Below are 26,745 nucleotides of genomic sequence, written 5' to 3' on the forward strand. Positions count from 1 at the left end.
CACCTCATAATGATAATGAGACAGCAGTTATGTAAATATTGAATATGTGCCCTAAGCAATTTGTCCACAACATGGTACAGCTTGTCTGACTTGAACAGTAAGATACAATATATTCTAACACAAAACTGCTAGTGAAGGTGAACATTCCCTCATGAGCATAGGCAGATAAGACATGTGGCTGACAAAACACATCAACGTAGAGCCAAGAACCTAACTTTATCCAAGTTCTAATGTTATTTCACTGCACCCTTTTGACCTCTTAACTGCAAAGAGCAAAGGAACTTTAAGCACAGACATTACCTATCTGAATGGACATGTGCACTGCATAAAAACGATTCATAAAGTTGTATGGGTAAGTTGCCTTAAAAGGGGGGACAGACTAAATCTTGGTGTTACTGCCATTCTCTCCTAACCTCTTCAGGGAAAAACAGACTGCTGGCCAGATCTCAGGAGAAGTCTAGTAAGATGGGAGAAAGAAAGGAGCAAGGTCACTTTATAGTCAGACTCTAGACAAGCAGGCTTCTATGTTGAGAGTTTAGAGGACATGGCCCAGAATCTCTTATGGTAGTTCTGCAGGACAAATCCTCCGTTGGCCAGATCTGCTAGCTTGAGGGTAACTTTGTAGCATAACACTGTCACAAAACTGCCCTAAGGGAGACACGAGTTGATTCAACTCACACAGTTCACATTTATAGAGAAAACTGAAGTTCTGCTATGAAAATTGACTGTAAAAATGGCATTGAGGGGGCTCACATTTATTGTAGGAATTATAGCTGTTTTATAACTAAAAAGGTATAACTGACTTGCCATGTAACTGGAAATGATTAGACAATCCTGTTGGAAATGTAGAACATGGAATTGGATCCACCTTATGCTTTCTTAGATGTACTGGCTTGGAAAGACTAGCAGGAGTTAAAAGTAGTAAAATTTATTTCAGTCACTGAAGTCAGTGGATATGACTGGATACAAGCAGGAAATAGTAGGTATGCTTAGGAAGAAGATATATGTTTACACCGTCGCTTTTTAGAGTAGAACTGCATATTAACATTATTTATTTAAGCGTGGTGCATTTTGCTTGAGATAGTAATTACTCATATTTTGAAGAAATTTGGCTTAGGTATACTGCAAACCTACATGAGATACATGAAGGAATCTTTAAAAGAGACATTAGAAAAATAACTAAATTGACCATTATTAAAAAAAAAGGAAGTAGGGAACTAAAGTCTTGTAATTATTACAAAAATATACTTTAACCAGTAAATATCTAATCAGTTATTAAGCAAGCCAATACTTAAAAAAAATCTAATAAAATCTCATCTGATCTTTATTTTATAAAAACTAGTTTATTAAAGTAAAACAATTCCATTTATTTTCATTTAATGCATTGGAAATGTTTGGCTAAATAGCTAATTAGCTATTCTGCTACTGATATATAATGGGCTGAAACCCTACTAAGAATATGACATGCATCCGATGAAGTGGGTATTCACCCATGAAAGCTCATGCTCCAAAACGTCTGTTAAGTCTATAAGGTGCCACAGGACTCTTTGCTGCTCCTGCTAAGAATGAATCAGAGGTATTTAAACCAGATGAGTTCTTATCTGACTATGTTCAAGTCAATATGATATCATCCTCAACAGTTCCTGTGGAAGAGACAATGATATATTAAAACAAATGCTCCTGAAATAATTCTGTACCTCCACAGAAGCCTCCAGAAGTGATCTCTTCTTCAAAAGCATCTGAGAACCCTCTTCCTGCATTTAGCTTTGCTAGTCGACCATCAATAAACTGGAATATAAAAAAACATCCATGGTCAAAATTATGTTGACCTTTTCTTAGGTTTCACAATATTAAATTAAAGTATGTGTGTGTGTATTATATGTAAAATATCTGTGTTAACAAGAATACAACAGATCACAAGAATGCTGTAATAATTTTAGATAGATATTGTAACAGTGGATATAAATACAAGTGGCAGAAATATTATCACCACTGTACCAGTGGTTTTCGTATTCTCTACTAGTGTTGTTGTGTGTATGAACAAATATAAAACTTGAAATATTTTAAACTAACAAGGTCATTCCTGGAATGAAATTAAAAATCACTTGTTGCTTTGAAAGTATTTTAAGTTGCTTTCTAGCTCATTCTTTTTCACAGCAGATGATGTGAAAGTTTATTAAATTTATTTCATAATAAATGTTTAATTTCAGGTTTAAAATTATAATCACATATGGATATTGAGACGTTCACTCATGTTGTGTCTGAAGGGTCATGAGCTGGCCTCATCTCACATCCCTTATGCCTTTCCAGGTAAGTATCACTGAATCCAAAGAAAAAGCTAGTTGAAAAATGCAGAAGATTTGTAGTTGAAATTTGGACAAATTTTGACCATCTCTAGTGCAAATCAAGGCTGAGCTGGGATATCCAACGCCCACTGACTGTGCACTTGAGAATTCTGGCTGAGGATAGAAACTCTGTTGGCTGAGGAGTTATGCAAACTGAGAAGAGTTTGGATCACAATCATTTTATATGGACGGAGAGAAGCTGGTAGCTGCAGCCTTTAAAGAACAATGGCAACAGGAACGAGAAGCTTAGAAGGATATTTCATTTAAATGTAGGCGATCTCAATGCACTGAGTGCCAAAATAGAAGTACAGTACTGTGTAATACAGAACCATATTTTAAGCTTGACCTCTGCCAGTCTACACCTGACTGTGTGCTCATACTGATCCATACAGCCACACTTTTCAGGTGCAAACACATACATGCCTGCTTGTTTGAAAATTCTAACAACTGCACGTGTGTGTGTGTGTGTGAATCCATGGAAGTATCAGATTTACATGCACAAAAACAACTTTCACTTAATGGGATTTGCAGATACAGATTCTAACACATGTCCATATTCAGGTGCATATGCAAGTGCATGCATTTGTGTTTGCATATATGTGCATGCAAAGGCTAAAAATGAGGCCCAGATATGTCAGAAACAAAGAAGGATGAACATAAAATAAACAATCATCTACTATAACCTCCCAGAAGAAATGAAAACATTCTTTTAAAGACTCAGTTTGCCTTTCAGGATTAAGACTAGAAACGCTGGCATTTCTAGAATGCTTTCAAGAACTAATCTGTGCCTTTTAGTTTGAATAGGCTAGCTCAAGTCTGAGCAGAGATAAATTGTGAAAACATTTTACTGATTATTTGTTTTCTAGCAGGAGTAACTAGTTATTCACTTTTACTAAAATAGCGCATAGAAGCTAACAGAAATTAATTATTTGGCTGAGTGTCATACACTATCACAGATTATCCAAACAGTACTGTCAGTGGCAATCTGATGCTGGTTAATGGATAGACTGATGACATGAAACAACTCCGTTCTTCAAGTACAAAAAATTCCAGCAGCAATAATAATAGAGCACATGCTGTCGAAGATAATCATTTCCTGTTCTTCTTGGCTAGATTCCTTTTTATTTTTTCATTCTGACTCCAAGTAGGCTTCTTTCCAAATGGGTTTGGTTCATGGTCAGACCACTATGGGATCACTGGATTATTTCACAGTAAGAAAAAGAGATAAGAGCAATAAGAGCATCTTTAGCTACTGCTGTGAGAAAACAGTCTTTGAACTGCAAGACATTATCTCTCTGGGGAAAGTTATGAATTCACTCCATGCCATAAACCAACACATGATTTATGGGCACACTCATCATTTGGTAAAGTATCAACAGAAAATCGAGAGGCCGACTTTTAGTTTTCAGTGCAAGGATTAATCTGGCAAAACATTTAAAAGTAAATACTGCCAAATATAATTGTTAACAGAAATGGTAGAAACTTATTTGAAGGAATTGATAGTATTATTAATGATACTGAGTATCAGAAGTGAGAGTAAAGCCATTCCAGGTTGGGTTTTTTTGGGTTTGTTTTTTTTAAGTAGTAAATAGCGGAAAGCTTGGGTAACGTTAGTAGAGCCCAAGTATACACAGCATGGCTCTCTGTCCTCTTCTTTAGCTGGACCTCAGAAAGGCTTCTGAGTCTGTATTGTCTTTGAGCTATTAGATCACGGTCTTTTAGTTAAGGTGGCAGAAGCTCATGCTTTTAGATCCACAGAACCAGAGTTTGATACCCACTATTGACAAACCACTCAGTGGCACTGCATAATTAACACAGAAGGAAAAATACTTCTCTACAATTTTGCTTCTCTGAAGACATCATTCTGATAGGATTCCTCCTTTGGGTCTTAGCTCCTTAGTAAAAGAATATCAGGACTTCCAGAGTTCTTAAAGAATTTTGCCCTTTGAGAATACAATATGAGCCAATTCCTTTGCAGGATTTTGTGTCCTACTGCCTGTAGCGAACAGGTGATGCCAGCCAATTCATTGGGTTGTGCAGAAGACAAAGCTCCCATGATAAGTCAACTAAAATTAGGTAACACAATCTAAAAGTATGCTTCAGAAGAAAAAAAAAACTATAAAGTACGAGAAAGAAATTCCTTTAAGAAAATAATTTCCATCCTCTGAAGTGACATGGGTGAATGAATGAAAATCCTGGCGTAAATTGTATCTTCAGGGAAGCAGAATTCCAGGTACGTAATTTCCGCTTCTCTGTAGATATAATCTGTGAGTATTCTCACTTTCGAGGAGGTGGAAGCTTGAGGAATGACTCATAAGAAAAAATGGGCAAGGTTGTAACAGCTTCTGCAAAAACTGGAGGAAACAGTTTCATTTCTCATGAAGTTGCTGTCTTGGTGCCCCTTCATAGTGGATATGTATCTGAGTCCAGATACACCCTGAACTTTTGCCTGCTTTGACTCAAGCAGCTAGAATTGTGTAGAGAAGTGAGGGCCTGGAGCACCAACAGAACTTCATAAAGTATTCATACTACCTTTGCTGGAGCCGTTAGGGAGGGTGCTAGCACTAAGCTCCTGATGCTCATTGGTCTGGGCTGAGTCAAGCTTTTTCTTTCAAGGGTTTACACTTTGAATGTTTTGGCCAAGTTATTCTGTGCTAGACTTACAGGTGTTTTCCTGGGATGTTGCAAGAGGCTTGAGAGGTGATCCCTATGCTTCCTTATCACATAGGGTGATATCTGAATGCAAATCTAACATTTGTGCATTAGGGTTGACTTTTAGGCACAGTGCAAAGAGTATGGCTGTCTATAATTAACACTAGTTCTGCTGCATGACTTGAAGCTGCAGAGCAGGGCTCTTTCGTCCTTTGAAGATGGGGTACATAAAAAGAAAAAATAAGCTGGAAACACTACGTGGCTGCTGATGCAACGAGAAAGGAAAATGTACATTGGAGCCCCAAAACAATAAACACCAGCACACTAAAGGAATGTGTCTGAGTGCTCTGGCAAAGGTCTCACAATTCAGGCAACTTGCCAAACCAGCTGGATGTTTGTAGAAAGAATGAAAAAGATATAAGCAGTGGGAAGAACTGGAGCAATGGAGAGTGCAGTGAGCAAAAATGCCAATATGTTATATAATGGGAATTTATGGTTAACAGTATGTACCTTAGAAAAATCTCCATGCTGGTCCAGATATTCCTTATGACTGAGTTATTATTTTCACTGGACACCCATCAAAAATATTTAAGGTCCAAAATACAACTACTTCTAGCTGGTGTTTGAAGCTGGGAACAAGCAGTAGCTAAACTTCAGACTTCTAGCATGAGGTTTAACAACAGCAATATTATGTCATCCTAATAAAAGGAGAGCCTTCTTAGGACTGAACAAAAAGCCAGGGTATAGATCCCATATATTAATAAGCCATCCTGAAAGGCTGAAGGAAAGCAGTAGTAGCAAAAGGAGTAACACAGCCATCAAATCTAAGGAAATACAAGCTCTTGAGCCTGAAGAAAAAATCGGCAGATCTGACTTATTTATTTAAAATATGGACCTCTTCTCAGGCACAAAGGTTTATCTACTGAAATTAAATCTCCTCTTAGAACTAAAGAATAAAGCTATCTTGGTTTTAAACACAAAAACTCTTGATCAGGGCTGAGGGATACTCTAAAAATCTAGTCTGCAAATGGATTATTAAAAAGGGCACCAAATGCCCTCAAGGCTATGAACCCTGTTCCATATAAAAATGCTTTTAGTTAAAATATTGCCATGTCAATGGGGAAGCATAGCAGGAAGAGGGCCAGATTCTACTAAAAATTATATAATGGAGAGGACTTTAATGATTCCTGTTATGAAGGCAGCAGTCCCCTGCTGACACCATGAAAAACAGTCTAATGTGTCTTTAAAAATAAATTTAATCGGATCTGGGACCACAAACTGTAATATGCATAAATCATAATTGTATTCTTACTGCATAGTGTCACTTCAGGGCATAGTGAAGATGGTTAGATTTCTTTTAAATTTAACCTGAACTCTGAATTTCCAAGATTTATTTATGCTTGATTTGAGGATCATTACAAGACTCCTGTAATGTGTACCCTAATCGAGCTTAATGCATTTTTGTCTTGAAAATACCAGTTTTTAAGCATCAGAGGGGTAGCCGTGTTAGTCTGGATCTGTAAAAGCAGCAAAGAATCCTGTGGCACCTTATAGACTAACAGACGTTTTGGAGCATGAGCTTTCATGGTTGCATCCGACAAAGTGGGTATTCACCCACGAAAGCTCATGCTCCAAAATGTCTGTTAGTCTATAAGGTTCCACAAGATTCTTTGCAGTTTTTAAGCAGACAGTCTAATTTCCACCTATGAAATTTTATCCTTGGATTTGAAATCTGTGTTCTTTGTGGCTAATGCATCATCATCAGTAATAAAGAGTATGTCAGTCAAAGCCTGCCCTCCGTTACACCAATCTTACACCATTGACATCAATAGAGTAGTGCAAATGTGTCTGTGAGTAGAAGTTTGCCCTATAATTGGAGCGTAGTTAACATCTTTGATGATGAAATGATCCAACTGCGTCTCCAACAAATGCAAGGCCAACAGGAAGAAAAACTAGTAAAAAAAAAATGTTTTTGTCACTAAAGTGAAAAGATCTGACTCTGGACATACACAAGGAGCAGATCTGCTGAGTAAGAATGTTAAATTTGTACATGGTCACTTCTTAGAGTCAAAGCAGTCAATATATTAATAATCTCAGAAGCTTTACGAAAAGAAACAAGGCATCTAAACACAGAATGCTTGCCCTTTTTGGTTTACTTAATTCCAAGGGCTTCTTTTTTTATTCCCTCTTCTTTTTCTTTTCCACAAAACAAATATAGGTATGTCTTGAATTTGTTTACAGACTACTAGTTAAATGTCAGCATTTGCGAAGTTATCCACTGTGGTAACACAATGTTCCGATGCGCTTTTGATATGAAGTAACTGCAGTATCTGAGACACTGTTATGTGCTAAACAAAAGAAATAAACTAATTACAACAAAAGATAGCAGAGGTGTTAGGTGCAACATTACAGTCTATAGCTTCTTCCCTGACCAATCTCAGAGATCTTGAAAACACACACTTCACAACCACTGCTCTCAACAGTGGCCAGGCCATCTTTGATATTAAATTTCTATTACAAAGCTTAATAATTCATATTATTATTCAAATAGCATGTGGGATATAGAATAAGTTTGGTTAAATACATAATAAAGTAAACAACAGACAATGAAGACAAGTGTTTGTCCTGGATAATAAGGCGCTACAGATAATTTATGTCAACTATCAGAAGATAATATAGTCATGTAATGGTTCTTGATTTAGCTATTCCCTGGTGCAAACCCACCATTGAAAGTACTGCATCCATTGCGAAGTGTTGCAGAGTTTGGTAGTAAGAATGGACCTCTGTTGCAAAAATGAAAAAAGAATGAGTGCCAGGGCAGCACTTCTGAAACTGGCAAAGCTTATATGTAGCAAAAAAAATTCAGTTCAAATACCTCCAGGCAGTCCAGCCTAGGTGTCTAGGCTGCTTTTAAGAATTATTTTCTGCTAAAAAGAATGCTTAGTATCAGGAACCAGTAAACTCATGTTAGCCTTTGAAAACACAAACAACCTTGAAAGCAGCCCAGTTGTCAGTGGGGAACTGCTGGAGATGAGGCAGCTGGGCTGTGGATTAATTAGAGAAGTGGGAGGAAACACAGCAGATCATAACTAAAGGAAAGGCAACATATTAGCTATTAAAACATTTAAAATATAATAATTTTAATATATTCTCATCTTCCCTTGGTATGAAGAAACATTAGAAAAATAATAAAAAAATAATAAAATTGTTAAGTGAAATGTAAATTACAATTGAACAGCTAGATGTAAGCTGACATAGCTCTAATAACTTCAGTGGAACTACTCTCATTTAGTCCATCTGAAGATCTGGCACTAATAGTCATATCATAATTCAGACTCTTCAGCATGTGCAATAGCCTTCTATTGATAAATATCCCCGATAGCTGAAGATATTCAGAAACATGTAACATTGGATCACAGCAATAAAAATAATGATGTTTCCATGTTATAATACTTTCTCTGCCACCAATTTTAACCTGCTGAACACTTATAAATGTTTAAAATACCTCTTTTAATGCTTCATATAAATGAAAACCTTCCCCCCGCACATACAATAACGCAAAATAAAATAAATTGGATTGTAAGAGTTGATTCCTGGAGTACTCTATTATGCTATTACTTTTAAAGTCTGTATTTATGTTACTTATTTGTAGGTATTTCTATAATTTTGTGCAATTAGAAAAGTGTCTATCTATGACTACTACAAGCTAGCATCCTTGTATTCCATAAATCTCTACCTTAGCCATTAATTTTTGATACAGAAACTTGTCAAATGCTTTTTGAAAATCAAAGTATTCTACATCCAATGAATTTTCCTTATCTATTATGGTAGTATATCTTCAAAGAACTCTAGCAGATTAGTTAAGCATTCACTCCCCTGCCTGAATTCATTCAGGCTAGCTTCAATCAAACCATGTTTTTTCTAGAAGTTTTCCCACTTTATCGCTTAAGATGTTTTCTCAGATTTGCTCACAAACAAAGATAAGCTTACTGGTCTACAAGTTTATGGTTAGTCTCTTGACCCTCTTTCAAACAACTAAATTACATAAGGGAATCGAAGGGAAGACAAAAAGAAAAGCCAGGAGATAATAGCATGAAAAAAGTGCATAATGGATCTTGTTGAAGCCATGTTGTGTGAATACTACAACAGTTATTACTGAGCTGTAAATCTTCCATAGGAACTGTTGTTTCGTGCTCAACCAACCTCAATATGGAGGAATTTTCATGAAACTATTAATTTATTTGTTTGGCTGAGGTCTTGATTTTGAAACATTCTGTGTACACACGGTTAGTGGATTCTACCAATCTCTGACTAACAAAGTGCTTTCGTCCTCTGTCCCTTGACCAATAGAGCCTGATTATGCACTCATAACTTGAGTCCTGCACTGGATTCTACAGATCTCTGACTACACTGAAGAGGCTGAAAAGTTAAGATTCTAAAGCACGGAGCTCCTTGCTTTTTCCTTTTCAAGAGAGTTCCTGATTGGCTCCAGAAGCAAACACAGCCAGTCACTTTGAGATAAAAGTGGGGACTGTGTCTGTGCCTGTGCTGAGATACCATAGGATTGGGAAGATTTTTTCCACACTCATTGGAGTTAAACATTTGCCATTCCTCCTCTCTCTTATATTTCCTCTCAAAATGGTCTTCTTGAGAGCTTTCAAATGCTAGCAGGCATGGATACAGAGGCAGAGAGGAGAATATATATATCTGATATCTGTCAGAAGGAAACTGTTAAATCACAAGGTCAATTGTCCTGTCATACCTGTTTAAAAAGCTGAAGATTCACTGCAGTTTCCAGGAACTGTTTGGTAGCACTGGAACGATGCTTCACAAAACTGTCCTCACAGAAAGTAATAGGCTCTCCCTAAATTTAAACAGAGTGAGTTAGAAGGTACTCCTAGCTATAACCAGTATTGGCATATTTAAAATTCTCCTTCATCAATTTTCCCCCCTAAAAGTTAGCACGTACAGTTACTGCCCATCAATCAAAGAGGTATTTATTGAATTGAAAAGGAAAGTAGGCAGAGACACTGTAACAAAACATCAAAAAGACAAAAATGTAGATATCTTTAAAGTTTTCACCAAAATACATTTTGATGGTGACAGTGCTCGCCTTGAGTTATGAATCTTAACTACTGTACAACATTACTCTGATTTAACTGCAGTTAAACCAATGGCAGACGCAAGCAGAAATTCTGACTAGACACCAACATGTTATGATTATCACCAGATTATCTGTCTATTTGTTGTGCTAAATATCACATTAATGTGTGTGCAGCTAATTTGATTATTCAGGAAATAATTAAGAAAACATAACTATTTTCTTTCATCAATTTTCACTGTCAAATTAAAGACTCCTCCTGTCTTTTCTGGGAGTCATTACATAGTCATACAACACGTTTAAAAGAGGTCAGATGAATTGTTAATGCACTAAATGGTGTGGCCTTTGGAAAAGAAGGTAAGAATAATATGAAGAATACTGAGTAGACATGTCAAAAACATAGAGTGATGAGACAAGGTAAATATATACAGTATTTACTGCAAGCTAATAGATGCTAATCAAAGTAACTGGAAACAGTAAAATTATATTGTAACTCCTGTGTTATTCCTTAATTGCATAAAAGAATATCTATCTATCTCTGCTGTATAGTGACCATATCAAATTACAGGAGGAAGACTCCTCTAAATTATATTATTCTGGTAACTGTTTAATTTCCATAAACTCCACTAGCATAGAGAAGGTTTTAAATATTTTAATACATCAATGTATAGTCTGCATATTATTTCCATGATAATGATTCAGAGAGATATACTGCAGGGAGTATTGTCATGCAGGCAAAGGGTCTACCCGTCAAGAGCATATGCCTTCATGGTTAAAAATAAAAAATAATAATAAAAAAAATACACCAGGTTGGAGGAGTTTTTTTCCAGATTTAGGTAAGGCAGACAATTTGAGGTCCTGCATAAAAGATTAGAATACACACCTGACTCAGCTAATAGAACATTTTACTACCGCAGACTTCTACACATAGTAAAAGCCCAGAATAGGGTAAAAGATACCTCTGGCATTGGGAAGAAAAAGGATCAAAGACATCCCTTATGTGGATCCTTACAATAAAGAAATAGAGGAGCCTTTCAGACACAAACTGCAGGCCACTTTGAAGATAAACATATTTATGCCAACGATCACTGCCTCCTCCTGCTCCTACTCCTATTAACTCTGGCAATCTTAGGTACTGCTTTACACAAATTCTCCTAAATTTTAGTTTACAATGTAGTTCAATGCTTAAGGATTGAGAGAATGAGTTTCCCTCATGTGATCTGTCAGCACATTACTAAGTTTGTCCAAAAGTATCCTTAAATCATCTTAAAATATTATTATATTTATTTGTAAATGGTAAGAGTATTATCTAAAGAGTTATATTAAAGCCACTGACATGTCATTTTGAACCCCTGTTTTGATATTTTCAAGCGCTCCCTTCCATATTGATTTTTCAAAGATTAGATCTTGGATGCCTTAGGCTCCAGTTCATCAAAGCACATAAGGACATGGTTAAATTCATCCCTGTTCAGCACAGCACTAAAGTACATGCTTAATTTTTATAGTACAATCCTCCCTTTTTCCTGAGGTGGACGGAAAGCTGTGGTGTACAATCCCTTTTCAATGCAGTACTTGGTAGCTCACCAGCTATACCTTATCTCAGGGCAAACAATTTAAGTTGCCTTAGCTGCTAGGCTGTAGTACATATTGGATCTGAATAAGCAATCTACCAAGGATCTTCAAAATGTCACCCTTCCCCCAGGTGTCCCAGATCATCTGTCTCTCTGACCAACTCATCATCAACCAGCCCACAACTCTACAGAACCTTTCTTTGTTCAGCCAATTTGTCACAAAAGATCACAACAGCTGAGATAGCAGAAAAGCTTAACCTGAACCCTCAGATTTAAAAGGCTGCAAACTGGAAGCATGACATCTTTGAGAGAGCATCTCTCATCTGGAACTTACTTCTCCCATTTGTTCAATACATCACAAGTACACTGCAAGGTCCACCTCCTTACATAGGCCTTTACCTGAGGAAGTGACCTGCGGCACACTTTTGGGAGTGGAAAGTTGTTAATTCTTTTAGAGATATTGAGTCAGCTTGTAATGATTACTCTTTAATATGTACATGCACCTAGAAATTTCATAAAGGCATATTTTATAAATAAAAAAAGCATCTAAAGCTCCATGTAGAAAACAGCTATCCCTTCTGATGCTACTAACATATGCCAGGGAAATACCATAAAACCTCAAACTCAGGACACGACAGGTAAATAACTAAGAAAATTATTTTCAAATATTTTGTTTTGAAAATGTAAGGACTACACTATACCCCCAATGTGTAAGAGTACTGAAGAGAGGAAGTAAGCACAAATGAATTGTTTCCTTCCAGTGCATCCATACAGGAGAGGCTAGGTCCCAGTATAAGAGGAAGTGTAAAGCATTGGTGGAGGAGTGGCTAGTAATACCAAAAGCATTAGCAGCCTAAGAGATGTCGGCTCTGTGGTACTGTCATACCTTTGCGATGTGTGATGACCTTGTTGGGGAGGATGCTTCATACATATTTTTAAAGCATACAGAGGGTTGTTCCCCAGCGGGCTTTTTCTAGCATCCGATGGGACATTATATTTCCAGTAAGCACTGGTCTCTCTGCATTTCCTTTGCAGTGAAACTCAGATTCACAAGCAGAAAAACTGCATGTTAGATAGACCAACAGACGTTTTGGAGCATGAGCTTTCGTGGGTGAATACCCACTTCCTCAGATGCATGTAGTGGAAATTTCCAGGGGCAGGTATATATATATGCTAGCAAGCAAGCTAGAGATAACGAGGTCAGTTCAATCAGGGAGGATGAGGCCCTGTTCTAGCAGTTGAGGTGTGAAAACCAAGAGAGGAGAAACTGGTTCTGTAGTTGGCAAGCCATTCACAGTCTTTGTTCAATCCTGAGCCGATGGTGTCAAATTTGCAGATGAACTGAAGCTCAGCAGTTTCTCTTTGAAGTCTGGTCCTGAAGTTTTTTTGCTGCAGGATGGCCACCTTAAGGTCTGCTATAGTGTGGGAGGTTGAAGTGCTCTCCTACAGGTTTTTGTATATTGCCATTCCTAATGTCTGATTTGTGTCCATTTATCATTTTCCGTAGAGACTGTCCAGTTTGGCCGATGTACATAGCAGAGGGGCATTGCTGGCATATGATGGTGTATATTACATTGGTGGATGTGCACTTCCAATGTTATATTCTACAGGCCTCTTCTCTCAGATCCCACTGAGGAATACACTAAGAAACTACAGCATCTACTCAGGACACTCCCTACACTAACACCAGAAGAAATCAACATACCCCTAGAGCCCCGACCAGGGTTATTCTATCTACTACCCAAGATCCACAAACCCGGAAATCCTGGACGCCCCATCATCTCGGGCATTGGCACTCTCACTGAAGGACTGTCTGGATATATGGACTCTCTACTCAGACCCTATGCCACCAGCACTCCCAGCTATCTCCGTGACACCACTGATTTCCTGAGGAAACTACAATGCGTTGGTCACCTCCCAGAAAACACCATCCTAGCCACCATGGATGTAGAGGCTCTCTACACAAACATCCCACACACAGATGGAATACAAGCTGTCAGGAACACTATCCCTGATGATGCCACAGCACAACTGGCTGCTGAGCTCTGTGCCTTTATACTTACACACAACTATTTCAAATTTGATGACAATATATATCTCCAGATCAGTGGCACTGCTATGGACACCCGCATGGCCCCACAATATGCCAATATCTTTATGGCCGACCTGGAACAACGCTTCCTCAGCTCTCGTCCACTCATGCCCCTTCTCTACCTATGCTACATTGATGACATCTTCATCATCTGGACCCATGGGAAGGAGATTCTGGAAAAATTCCACCACGATTTCAACAGCTTCCACCCCACCATCAACCTCAGCCTGGACCAAACTCCACGGGAGGTCCACTTTCTTGACAACACGGTGCAAATAAGTGATGGTCACATTAACACCACCCTATATCGAAAACCTACCGACCGCTATGCCTACCTTCATGCCTCCAGCTTGCATCCCGGACACATCACACGATCCATTGTCTACAGCCAAGCACTGAGGTACAACCGCATCTGCTCTAACCCCTCAGACAGAGACCAACACCTACAAAATCTCCACCAAGCATTCTCAAAACTACAATACCCGCAAGAGGAAATAAGGAAACAGATCAAAAGAGTCAGACGTGTACCCAGAAGCCTCCTACTGCAAGACAAACCCAAGAAAGAAACCAACAGGACTCCACTGGCCATCACATACAGCCCCCAGCTAAAACCCCTCCAACGCATCATCAAGGATCTACAACCCATCCTGGACAATGATCCCACACTTTCACAGGCCTTGGGTGGCAGGCCAGTCCTTGCCCACAGACAACCTGCCAACCTGAAACATATTCTCACCAGTAACTGCACACCGCACCATAATAACTCTAGCTCAGGAAACAATCCATGCAACAAACCTCGATGCCAACTCTGCCCACATATCTACACCAGCGACACCATCACAGGACCTAACCAGATCAGCCACACCATCACTGGTTCATTCACCTGCACATCCACCAATGTAATATATGCCATCATATGCCAGCAATGCCCCTCTGCTATGTACATCGGCCAAACTGGACAGTCTCTACGGAAAAGGATAAATGGACACAAATCAGACATTAGGAATGGCAATATACAAAAACCTGTAGGAGAGCACTTCAACCTCCCTGGCCACACTATAGCAGACCTTAAGGTGGCCATCCTGCAGCAAAAAAACTTCAGGACCAGACTTCAAAGAGAAACTGCTGAGCTTCAGTTCATCTGCAAATTTGACACCATCGGCTCAGGATTGAACAAAGACTGTGAATGGCTTGCCAACTACAGAACCAGTTTCTCCTTTCTTGGTTTTCACACCTCAACTGCTAGAACAGGGCCTCATCCTCCCTGATTGAACTGACCTCGTTATCTCTAGCTTGCTTGCTAGCATATATATACACCTGCCCCTGGAAATTTCCACTAAATGCATCTGAGGAAGTGGGTATTCACCCACGAAAGCTCATGCTCCAAAATGTCTGTTAGTCTATATGGTGCCACAGAATTCTTTGCTACTTTTACAGATCCAGACTAACACGGCTACCTCTCTGATACTTGCATGTTAAATGTAATTTTATTCAGATACATAAACAGTTCATACTGAAAAACAAAAGCCTTTAAGAATACATTAAGGTATTGTTATTCTCACCTCTTTAAAACAGGCTTGCTTTAAAAGTTTCACCAGTTTGAAAGATTCTACTCAAGAGATCGAACATACAGAATAAGAATTCCTTTAGAACCAGCAGAATTTTTCAAATCAGTGCAATTTTTTTCAGGGCATTTCTTCCACTTCTGAAACTCCATCTAGCAATTTAACTCACACCACTGTGTTATTCAAGCCCTTATGTCTTGTATTTTATCGGGTAAAATATTTTGATTAACATAAGATTGCATAAAGAATAACCCTGAAATATTGTAATTATAAAAGGATTCTGAAATGCTTTATTACAAAAAGTAGAATGAATTACTAAATATGAATACAAATATTTATATCGGTTTTCTGATGTGAACTACACATTTCTAACAGATTTATTTTTACAAATACTATTGAATATATTCAGAAACTTTGAGTTTTGGAAGAATGTTTCACTGATATTTAACTAGCACACAGTCCATTAGCCCTTTTAGTATTGATCTACAATGTACTTTCAAAGTAAGTTCAATCAAAACCCAGTAGGGATTCCATATTGAAAGGTAGACAGCTAATACTCAGACCAAACAATCTATGCCCATACAAGATATCTGTCCTTTTAACAACAGTTGCTATAGAATTTTTTTGCCCTTTTATGGGTTGCCCCACACAGCAGGAAACAGGTTCTCTAAGCTGCATTCACATTTTCATTAAGCTATTTATACAGACTCAGATGGAACATAAAACATTCTGCTAAACCTACATGATTATATTAAAATCAAAATCAGTCTTGGTTAGCAGAGATAGTGCTGCTTTCCAAATCTAGTAATATTCAATAACAGCAATAAATACATATTTCAATTATTTCCATGCACAGAAGTAGTTTAGAAATTTCTTATTTAGTTTTCTTTTCCTATCAAAAAGATCAACACTTGTAGCAGTTGCTCATTATCATTACTATTAAAGTTTATTTAACATATTTAATACAGTTTTGGTATACAGTAGCTCTGTGTTGGTTATGTTATGAGAACAAGGGGAACTGCAGTCTCCAACTCTGCATTAACCAAACTTTGAGTGTTTAAAAACCATGTCTACTTTTACGTTAAACCACTGCACTTTGTAACAAGAGAGCGTCTAACAGTACCAATATTAGTTTGTTGTAGTACTGTATTACGTGAGAGCAATGGATTATTACAGCTTTTACAGGGGGGAGGGGGAGGGAATAACACCAAACTAAACTTTTATGAGCAAGACTGTGTTTCTTACTATTATTCTTTACAAATGATATGAACTGTCATCTTTATAGATGTCCTGCCTTTAATGGGAGAGTCTCAAGTTTCCACATGATGTGCTGGTGTTTCAGAACTTCTTTCAGTATTCCTCTTTTCCATTTCATCAATCATATTTTTTTAATAACTACAATAGGTATGTTCAAGACATACTGTTATGATGAGGAAAATTTGTTCTGTGTTTACTAGAAACAAACAGTCCCATGAAATAAGGGTTTACTGTGAAGAACAGTGTTTGGAGTGAACGGGAAAGTTGAATGAGTGCAAACACTAACAAAGTTGTTCTTTTACCCAAAGTGAATATTACATGTTTCAAGCTAAACTCATTCAGTGCATTAAGGTACTGGAAAAAAATCCACCAAACTGAAAAATATGCTTGTGAGTCAAAAGCAAACAGTAGTAACCCCAACATACAATTAAAAAAGTGTACTTTTGTATGGCTGTTTTGTGACCATAAAAATGGTGCCACAAAAGCACTCCAGGTTTTGATTCTGAAAATACAGTCAACTTATTTATATCATTATAAATGTTTTAAAATTATACAGTGAATTTTCTCATTTGAGTATATCCCTTTAAAATGGCAACGTGAAACATTATGTGAAGCCCAGTATGAAAGTAGACACAGTCTGTGACAGTTTTCATACTGCACCCATCACTATGGTTTCCGGAATGAGAGAGAGTACATTCTCTATACCCATTCAGTACAGGACACATCTCTTCTGAGAATACTCCCAAATGGTGCCAATTAACTATGATGAGGATTTTTTGTGATATAGAGCCACATTCACTAGGTATTGAACTGAAACCAATTCATTTCATGTAGGTCTTTGATCAGTCATTAGACAACTCTCAGTCACTATTAACCTGGACAAAGTTCAAATTGGTAACCCAGAGATAAAACCATAACAGCACACTAAGAATCCTGTAAATCAGAAGCCTAAAGAAATAATATATGAATTTCATAAACAAATAATGTGTACTGCATTTCTATTTTATACAGTAATTTAGAAGAGGTCAGATTTATGTCCAAGAAAAAACAGCTTCTGGGCATGGTAGGTCCTATATTAGTTAAAACAATATGAACAGCAATTGACATTGAATATTATCACTTGAAATAACGTTAAGTTTTAAATATACTAGGTATTTCTTTTCTTAAGTTATATTTTCCAGTTTTGACCAGTATCTTCCAATCTAAGACAGGCTGAGAAATTCCAAAATGGTGTTCTAATTAGACCCTTTCCCATAGTGAATCCACATATAAATTTCTCTCATATACGACCACTGGAGTAAAAAAAAGGAGGGGAGGCAGAGGGAATGCAAAAGCAAATAATCCTGAAAGGAGGAGCTACACAGGTTACTATTAGAAAATATCTGCCATCTTGTATTACAATTTCCTATTATTATCAGTACAATGGAAAACATGGGTTTTTCAAATCAGAATGGAGCAACTGATGAAAAATGGTGACTTTTTAATACCACCAGCGTAAAAAGAGAAGAAGTTGTTAAAAGGGAAGTTTAGCTGAAGAAGGTGACCTCATGCAGCACCTTGAAGATAGTTAGAGCTGAACTCCAGCAGACTTACTGAACCAAAAAGGACCTGTTCCTTGGTCATTTCCAAATCAAACATCAGGTCAGGATGTAAGGAGAGCCTGCTCTACCTCTACAACACTGTCTTGTTCATATATATTAGATGTAGATTAAGATTGAAAGATTAAAACTGAAATTAACTTGTTTGTACACCAACAGTCAATGTAAACTGCAAAAAATAAACACTGAAGACTCCCTCACTCTTATAGCAATGAGCAGATGGGCAAACCCATTCTGCAACGGCTGCAGCTTCCAAATCAATTTAATATAAATCTCATTCGGAACAAATTACAACAATCTATTATGGAGACAGCAAAAGAAAGAATAACTGTGAAGGTCTGTAGTGGGGAGAACTTCCAGGGAAAGAAGAAGATTGGATGTCTGAAATGCACTCCACAGAGAACATGAAAAGGTGGATGTAGCCATACCAACTGTAAAAGGCCAATCAATTGAGATGAGCTATCATCAGCAGGCGAAAAAAAACTTTTGAAGTGATAATCGAGATGACCCACAGAAGGTGTGAGGATACTTAACACCTACAAAATCTCTATCAAGCATTCTTAAAACTACAATACCCACCTGCTGAACTGAAAAAACAGATTGACAGAGCCAGAAGAGTACCCATAAGTCACCTACTACAGGACAGGCAACAAAGAAAATAACAGAATGCAACTAGCCATCATCTTCAGCCCTCAACTAAAACCTCTCCAGCGCATCATCAAAGATCTACAACCTATCCTGAAAGACGATCCCTCACTCTCACAGATCTTGGGAGACAGACCAGTCCTCGCTTACAGACAGACCCCCAACCCAAAGCAAATACTCACCAGCAACCGCACACCATACAACATAAACACTAACCCAGAAACCTATCCTTGCATCAATGCCCGATGCCATCTCTGTCCACATATCTAACACCGTCATAGGATCTAATCACATCAGCCACGTCATCGGGGCTCGTTCACCTGCACATCTACCAATGTGATATATGCCATCATGTGCCAGCAATGCCCCTCTGCCATTTACATTGGCCAAACCGGACAGTCTCTACGCAAAAGAATAAATGGACACAAATCTGACATCAGGAATCATAACATTCAAAAACCAGTGGGAGAACACTTCAACCTCTCTAATCACTCAGGGTATGTCTACATCTACAATTTTGCAGCGCTGGTTGTTACAGCTGTATTAGTACAGCTGTATAGGGCCAGCGCTGCAGAGTGGCCACACTTACAGCAACCAGCGCTGCAACTGGTGTTAGATGTGGCCACACTGCAGCACTGTTGGGCGGCTTCAAGGGGGGTTCGGGGAACGCGAGAGCAAACCACGGGAAGCAGGTCTCCTTCCCCGGGTTGCTCCAGTGTTCCCCGAACCCCCCTGCAAGCAGATCTCCTTCCCCGCGGTTTGCTCTCGCGTTCCCCGAACCCCCGTGCAAGCAGGTCTCCTTCCCCGCGGTTTGCTCTCGCGTTCCCCGACCCCCCCTGCAAACCGCGGGGAAGGAGACCTGCTTGCACGGGGGTTCGGGGACCGCGAGAGCACACCGCGGGGAAGGAGACCTGCTTGCAGGGGGGTTCGGGGAACGCGAGAGCAAACCGCAGGGAAGGAGATCTGCTTGCACGGGGGTTCGGGGAACGCGAGAGCAAACCGCGGGGAAGGAGACCTGCTTCCCCGCGGTTTGCTCTCGCGTTCCCCGAACCCCCCTGCAAACCGTGGGGAAGGAGACCCGCTTGCGGGGGGATTCGGAGAACACCGGAGCAAACCGTGGGGAAGGAGACTTGCTTGATTACCAGAGAGGTATCCTCAGGTATGCTGGGATACCTGCTTATTCCACAGAGGTCAAGAAAAGCGCTGGTAAGTGTCTACACTTGATCACCAGCACTGGATCCTCTACACCCGAGACAAAACGGGAGTATGGCCAGCGCTGCAAACAGGCAGTTGCAGTGCTGGTGATGCCCTGCAGATGTGTACACCTCCTAAGTTGCAGCGCTGTAACCCCCTCACCAGCGCTGCAACTTTGTGATGTAGACAAGCCCTCAGTGACAGACTTGAAGGTGGCAATTTTACAACAATAAAAACAGACTCCAAAGAGAGACTGCTGAACTTTAATATGCAAATTAGATACAATTAACTTAGGTTTGAATGGAAACCGGGAATGGTTGGGCCATTACACTAATTGAATCTATTTCCCCATGTTAAGTATTCTCACACCTTCTATGGGTCATCTCGATTATCACTTCAAAAGTTTTTTTTCTTCTGCTGATGATAGCTCATCTCAATTGATTGGCCCCTTCAGTTGGTATGGCTACTTCCATCTTTTTATGTTCTCTGTATGTATAAATATCTTCTTGCTGTATGTTCCAGTCTATGCATCTGATGAAGCGGGCTGTAGCCCACAAAAGCTTATGCTCAAATAAATTTGTTAGTCTCTAAGGTGCCACAAGTACTCCTGTTCTTTTTGCAGATACAGACTAACACAGCTGCTACTCTGAAACAGTAAACAAGGCAGCCTGTAAAAGAGAGTTTTGGGCAACAAGGAGGCACCCATCACTACTTTCTGATATCTCTGATCCCAGAATGAATGTAATCAGAGATCAACAATATTTCTATCTGTTACTATCAGGAACCACAGCCTACCCACTTACATCTAGTGATCATCTGAATCAGAGATTGACAGATTTCAAAGGACAGATCTCTTGTGTCTATCATAAGATCATCAACAATTCTGTTAACTAGAGATGAATCCAGGACATCAGGCAGTCAGAATTTAGACAAAAGTGTCAGAAATATCAGATCATGATTATACTGGAGTTACGAAATCAACATGATCTCACTATCCTTCCCCAAACAGAGATTAGAGACCACTCAGTAGTTTGCAAATAAGTCAGTGTTAGAGGAAAGTATTTTAAGTAGGCTGCTTCTCTGAAAATCTCTTTGCAGCTGTGAAAGTGCCACCTTTTGATAGGCATTAACCACATCTGTCAGCAACAGTCTCAGCATTACTCCACTAGAATTAACAAAACAGAAAAGACAAAAATCCATGCTAGCCACAAAGCACCAACTGATCCTCAGAAACACACATATTCTGAAATTTTGCTAAGACAGCCTGGGCTTTCATCCCTTCCTGCCCTATTACTGATATCAAAGTAGGAATGTCACAGGCCATGAGCAGTGGTGAGAGTAGGAGTCAGGCCGAGTGCTTAGAGCAGGAGTTGGTAGTCAGGAATTGGAGCCCGGTGTCAAAGACAGACTCAGAGGCCAGATGCCAAAGAAGAGAGTCAGAAATCAGGAACTGAAGCCAAGAATCAGGAGCAGGTTATCTGAAGTGAGGCAAGGCAAGGACAAAGCTGGGGTTGTTGGCAGGCAGAGGCGCTAACACAGCCACTGGCAAATATTTTGAGCAACTGCTGAAGGGCTTCTACAGCAGGGCTTAAGAGCTAGTCTGCTGTCGCTTCTAACCAACCAGTCACTGTAGCCAGTCAGGCAGCCTACTACAGGCCAGCTGTGGTCATAAGGTTGCTTGGAGACTGTCTCTGCTCCAGACTCTGCTTCCTGACACAGCCAAACCAAAACCAGTTCCACTAGATGATTCCAAACCTTTGCTAGGAGGTAGTAAAAGATTCTTGGCTTCCACTACATCCCACTTTTGGGGGATTTTAAGTAGAGAAAATGACCAACCTCCAAATTAGCCAGCCCCTTCCTCAACCTTGTCAGTTCCTGCAGCCCATCACTAATCCTAAGTGAGCCATACAAATAGTTTGTTTATTAGAGCTCTATTTTTAATTTCAATAAATGAGACAAAGGGAAAGTAGTTTTGTCAAAACTATAAAGGGAAGGGTAACAACCTTCCTGTATACAATACTATAAAATCCCTCCTGGCCAGAGGCATCAAAACCTTTTTACCTGTGAAGGGTTAAGAAGCTCAGGTAACCTGGCTGACACCTGATCCAAAGGACCAATAAGGGGACAAGATACTTTCAAATCTTGGTGGGGGGCGGAGGGGGAGCAAGGCTTTTGTTTGTGCTCTTTGTTTTGGTTGTGTCCGCTCTTGGACTAAGAGGGACCGGACAACAATCCATGTTCTCCAAATCTTTCTGAACAAGTCTCTCATATTTCAAACTTGTAAGTAACAGCCAGGCAAGGCGTATTAGTTTATCTTTGTTTTCTCAACTTGTGAATGTTCCCTTTGCTAGAGGGAGGTATCCCTGTTTTGTTGTAACTTTGAAACTAAGGCTAGAGGGGGCTCCTCTGGGCTCTTTGAATCTATTACCCTGTAAAGTTAGTTTCCATTCTGATTTTACAGAGATGATGTTTACATTTTCTTTTTAATAAAATCCTTCTTTTAAGAACCGGACTGATTTTTCCATTGTCCAAAGACCCAGGGGTTTGGGTCTTTGATCGCTTTGTAACCAATTGGTTAGGATATTATTCTCAAGACTCCCCAGGGAAGGGGGTGTAAGGGCTTGGGGGGATATTTTGGGGGAAGAGGAACTCCAAGTGGTCCTTTCCCTGTTTCTTGTTAAATCACTTGGTGGTGGCAGAGTACCAGGTTTTAACCGAAGCTGGTAGAAATAGGCTTAGAGGGCTTTCATGCAGGTCCCCACATCTGTACCCTAGAGTTCAGAGTGGGGAAGAAACCCTGAGAAGTTTGCTGGTGGGCAAGTACCTACTGTAAAACACAGATCATTCAGATGCTCAAGGTTCAAAAGACAAAGACAGTAAAATAATGAGTTTCTGTTCTTATGAATAAAGGAAAACAAATTAAAATGATAATAAGCCTTACAGGTTTGTATCTTAGTGCATCTCTGTAGGATCCAAACAATGCTGCCTGTGTCCTAAGGAAGGCCCTAGCTACTCCATCGCCCGTAGCTGTAGACTGCTTCTTCAGTTTATTTTTCAAGGCTGAGACCTGCATGACAGAGAGGAACAGTTAAATTAACACCTCAGAAATTGGTACAGCAAGGTATGAACCCAATCAGCAGGCAAACCACAGTGTCTACAGGTCAGCCAAAAATTCATCCTCCTCCTTGATAGCTTATCTTTTTAACTGCAAAGAGCACCTGCTGGTCTGTTAATTGAAATGAAAGCGGGGGATGATGGTAAAGTGCTAATGTAAATTGGTTTATGCTCTCTTTTTTTTCCCAAGGCCTCTTGACATAAATAAGCTTTAATTATTTTACAGTAAACTGCTTGTGAGCCACTTTTCTGCAGATTTTTTGCAACCATAACGTGTGTCTGCTTGTCTGAGATGAAGCCAGTTGGGCATCTTTCATTTATGCAGTGGAGAGTTATTTTTTAAGGGCACTTAAAGCTCACTTAGCACTCAATTTTAGATTTTTGTTGCCAACTTATTAGCATGCATCATTCTTCATGCATCGTCGGAGCAGTTGCCACTATTGTTTGCTAGTTGGGGAAAGCCTGTATAAATTCAATAGTGCAGTGTCTTTAGGACTGCCCTAAGGAATAAAACATCTGAAGGGGGTGGATGGGGGTGAAAGGGATGGAAAAGGGAGGGGATAGCACCCTTTTATTAGTGATAAGGCACCTGCATTAAGAAAAAAACATTAATTCCAGCATCTGATTTCTGAAGATCTACCCTGTTTTATGTGATAAACAAGTTCTGATGGTACAACTCTGGAAGACATGAGTAATGTTAGATTAAAAGGCCATTCTTTTGTTAAGTAAGCTTTGGAGCAAGATCATATATTTTTGAATTATTCTGATATTCCTAAAAACAAGAAAGATGTGTGAATGTAGTTAAGAACAGTTCTTCCGCCCCTGTTTTAAGATACCAAATACCAGACAGTTGGAGAAAAAAAACAATTGCAATTATTCTGAAGATGTATTTCCACATTAATTTTTATTGCAAAGTTCCTTGCAAAACAATACATAAGTTATCAGATACTGTCCAAAGCAGTATTTATTTTAAGTCAGGTTACTCTTTAAACAGAACATTTAGGCTACCCTTATAAGCACAAAGTATCACCAAAACAGGTTTCACTCTTTTGTAAATGTATGCAAAAATGAATATCTTTTTGTTTCTTTATGCAAGCAGTCATGGCTGTTCTTGTAGATGATGATTTTAATTGAAGTGTCACCCTAATTAACAACTAAACTTTGAATAATGCTAATGAGAACTGAACATGGCATCAGAGAAAAGACGAGCTCTACAGGTGATAAACCTTCACAGTAGTGACATTTTCCACTGTAAAGTCACAGTTACTGTGATCTGATCAAAGAGAGAGACCCCCAATGGGTCCAATTATAACTATAGTTTTGAAAAAAAATTATTGAGTTATGATGTTCATAATCTATGCAGAAAGGCCTTTACAGTATAGGTCTTCTCCCCATAGCTGTGATCTTTTCAATATATATCCAAGCTCCATAGATCCAGATAAAAGTTTAGAGTCTGATTCGGTTAACCCATGGAGAGCACACACCAATGCTCATTTAAGTTTTTTTACTTACACTTCAAAAGGAAAAAAAAAAAAGTACAATTCACAGTACAAGAAACAGTTACACAGTTCAAGGTTGCAAAAATAAATGCTTGTCATTTCACTTTCTTTGTTCTGTAGTTTATGATTATTTCAAAAGTTATTAAAATTGAAGCTTATTTAATTCAATGGGAAAAATATTCATAAGTTCTTTTAAAAGGAGAGATGTGTCAGCAATTACAGTTATATTTCACTAATGTTGAAATAAGAGAGCAAGGGTCACTGTAAAGAAACCTGGTTTGTCAAAAATGAAAACCAGATTTCCACTTTTTTTAATCCAGTAGAACATTTCCTAAATGCAAGAGACAGAAGCTTCCCCCCTTTCCTCCTTAAAAAAATAATTTGCATTCATGTAAATTATATATTATAAATAGGGCTATAAAAAAATGTGAAAAAATGTTCATGTGATTCCAAGCCATCTTTGGACAGCAAAATTTTGCATATTGTAATTTAATTTTTTGTATAATGTCATTTCTTGTACGTTTTCATATGAAAGCTGATCTTCATCATATTGAAATTTCACTCTTTAAAACAGAGTATTTTGTTAAAAAAATTAGACCAATCTTAGGGGTTCATTTTTTCAGCAAAAGCTATAACAGAAAAACAAACAAAAATCTGGCAGGTTTTCACAAAATGGAAACAAATTACAAAAAGCTCAGACATTTTAAAACATAATTGAAAATATTTCTCATCTATCAAATAATGAATTAGGAGACTTTAGTTTCCAACACAATTATGTCAACTGAATTAATTGATTTATGGTAAAAATTGTTATTGAGATAGGACCTTTCTAAAAAATGCATGCTATTACATACTGGTGAGAAACGTGTCATTTACCTTAACTGAAATCAATGGAACTATGCCTGGTTTTAAGATATGCATGTGCTAAAGTGTTTTGCTGGATAAGTGCCAGAATGCTGAGCACCTTTCAGGCTCAAGCTGCCATATACAAGAACCAGGAGTGTTTAAGTGCTGGTAGTGCACTTGACAACCAGAGGAAATAAGACCTTAAGCCTACTCCCTATACATCAGTCTGCAAAGAAAGGTCAACAAAGGAGGACCATATGCTGTGCCCATCTGAAATGGTGTTGCAGCTCCCCTCATCTCTCTGAGGCATTCTGGGTGGTGAGCCAGAATCCTTTGTGGATTGCCACTTAGGCAACTCCTTCCTCATCCCAATGTAAGATCCAGCTATCCAAACTAGAGGACAACCCTTAATGATGTTCTAACGTAGCTTCTGATGGACCAATACTTATTTTTTGCCCAGAGTCCTAAAGAAGCGTTGTTACAAGAAACAACTGAGTCAAATGAAACAAACAGCACTTGACACAGATGTCTACCTCACTGATAAAAAAGGAATAAACCATACTCTGTTGCTGCATCACCAGCTTCACCACAAGGTTAATCAAGTAAGAAATGGAGCAAAGAGTCCTATGGCACCTTATAGACTAACAGACGTTTTGGAGCATGAGCTTTCGTGAGTGAATACTCACTTCATTGGATGCATGTAGCGGAAATCCGCTGAAGTGGGTATTCACTCACGAAAGCTCATGCTCCAAAACGTCTGTTAGTCTATAAGATGCCACAGGACTCTTCGTTGCTTTTACAGATCCAGACTAACACAGCTACCCCTCTGATACAAGTAAGAAATTAATCTTAAATATGATTATTACTTCTACAGTGCCACAGCTGTGCTCTACAGACATTTAAAAATAACAGACCACTCCTCTGAAGAGCTTACTATCTAGGGCCCCCATCTTGCAAACAGTATAGTTACATGCATAAGCACTTGCACAATCAAGCTCCAAGTTTAAAGATCACTAATGATTAAATTAAGCAACATCAGTGTCAGAAGAAGGGAGGGCACGGATTATTAAAAAAAGCTGTTGCTTTTGCATGATATACATGGAACTTGATGGCTCTATATTTTTTTTGTATGGATGGATGGGACAGCTAGGGATTATCAATATATGCTGATGAGTCCCCCACCCAACTATCTGTGTAAGCAAGGACACAACACATAGTCATCAGTGACAGACTGAAGCGCAGGGGTAGGTACATTTTCTGTTGAGA

At 38.8% G+C, this 26,745-nt stretch overlaps 1 protein-coding gene across 3 annotated transcripts in view; it reads right to left on the bottom strand.

Moving 5' to 3' along the window:
• The window catches only part of DENND1B (DENN domain containing 1B), a 275,660-nt gene that overhangs the window by 43,849 nt on the left and 205,066 nt on the right, over window positions 1–26,745 (bottom strand). For all 3 annotated transcript variants that reach the window (XM_030572009.1, XM_030572008.1, XM_030572010.1), the window contains 3 exons: window positions 22,962–23,087; window positions 9,760–9,861; window positions 1,698–1,788 (listed from right to left, as the gene is read on the bottom strand). In XM_030572009.1, the coding sequence (XP_030427869.1) occupies window positions 1,698–1,788; window positions 9,760–9,861; window positions 22,962–23,087 (319 nt within the window). The remainder of the gene's footprint in view (window positions 1–1,697; window positions 1,789–9,759; window positions 9,862–22,961; window positions 23,088–26,745) is intronic.

Source organism: Gopherus evgoodei, chromosome 8 (genome assembly GCF_007399415.2).
Source record: "Gopherus evgoodei ecotype Sinaloan lineage chromosome 8, rGopEvg1_v1.p, whole genome shotgun sequence".
Classification (NCBI taxonomy): Eukaryota; Metazoa; Chordata; order Testudines; family Testudinidae; genus Gopherus; species Gopherus evgoodei.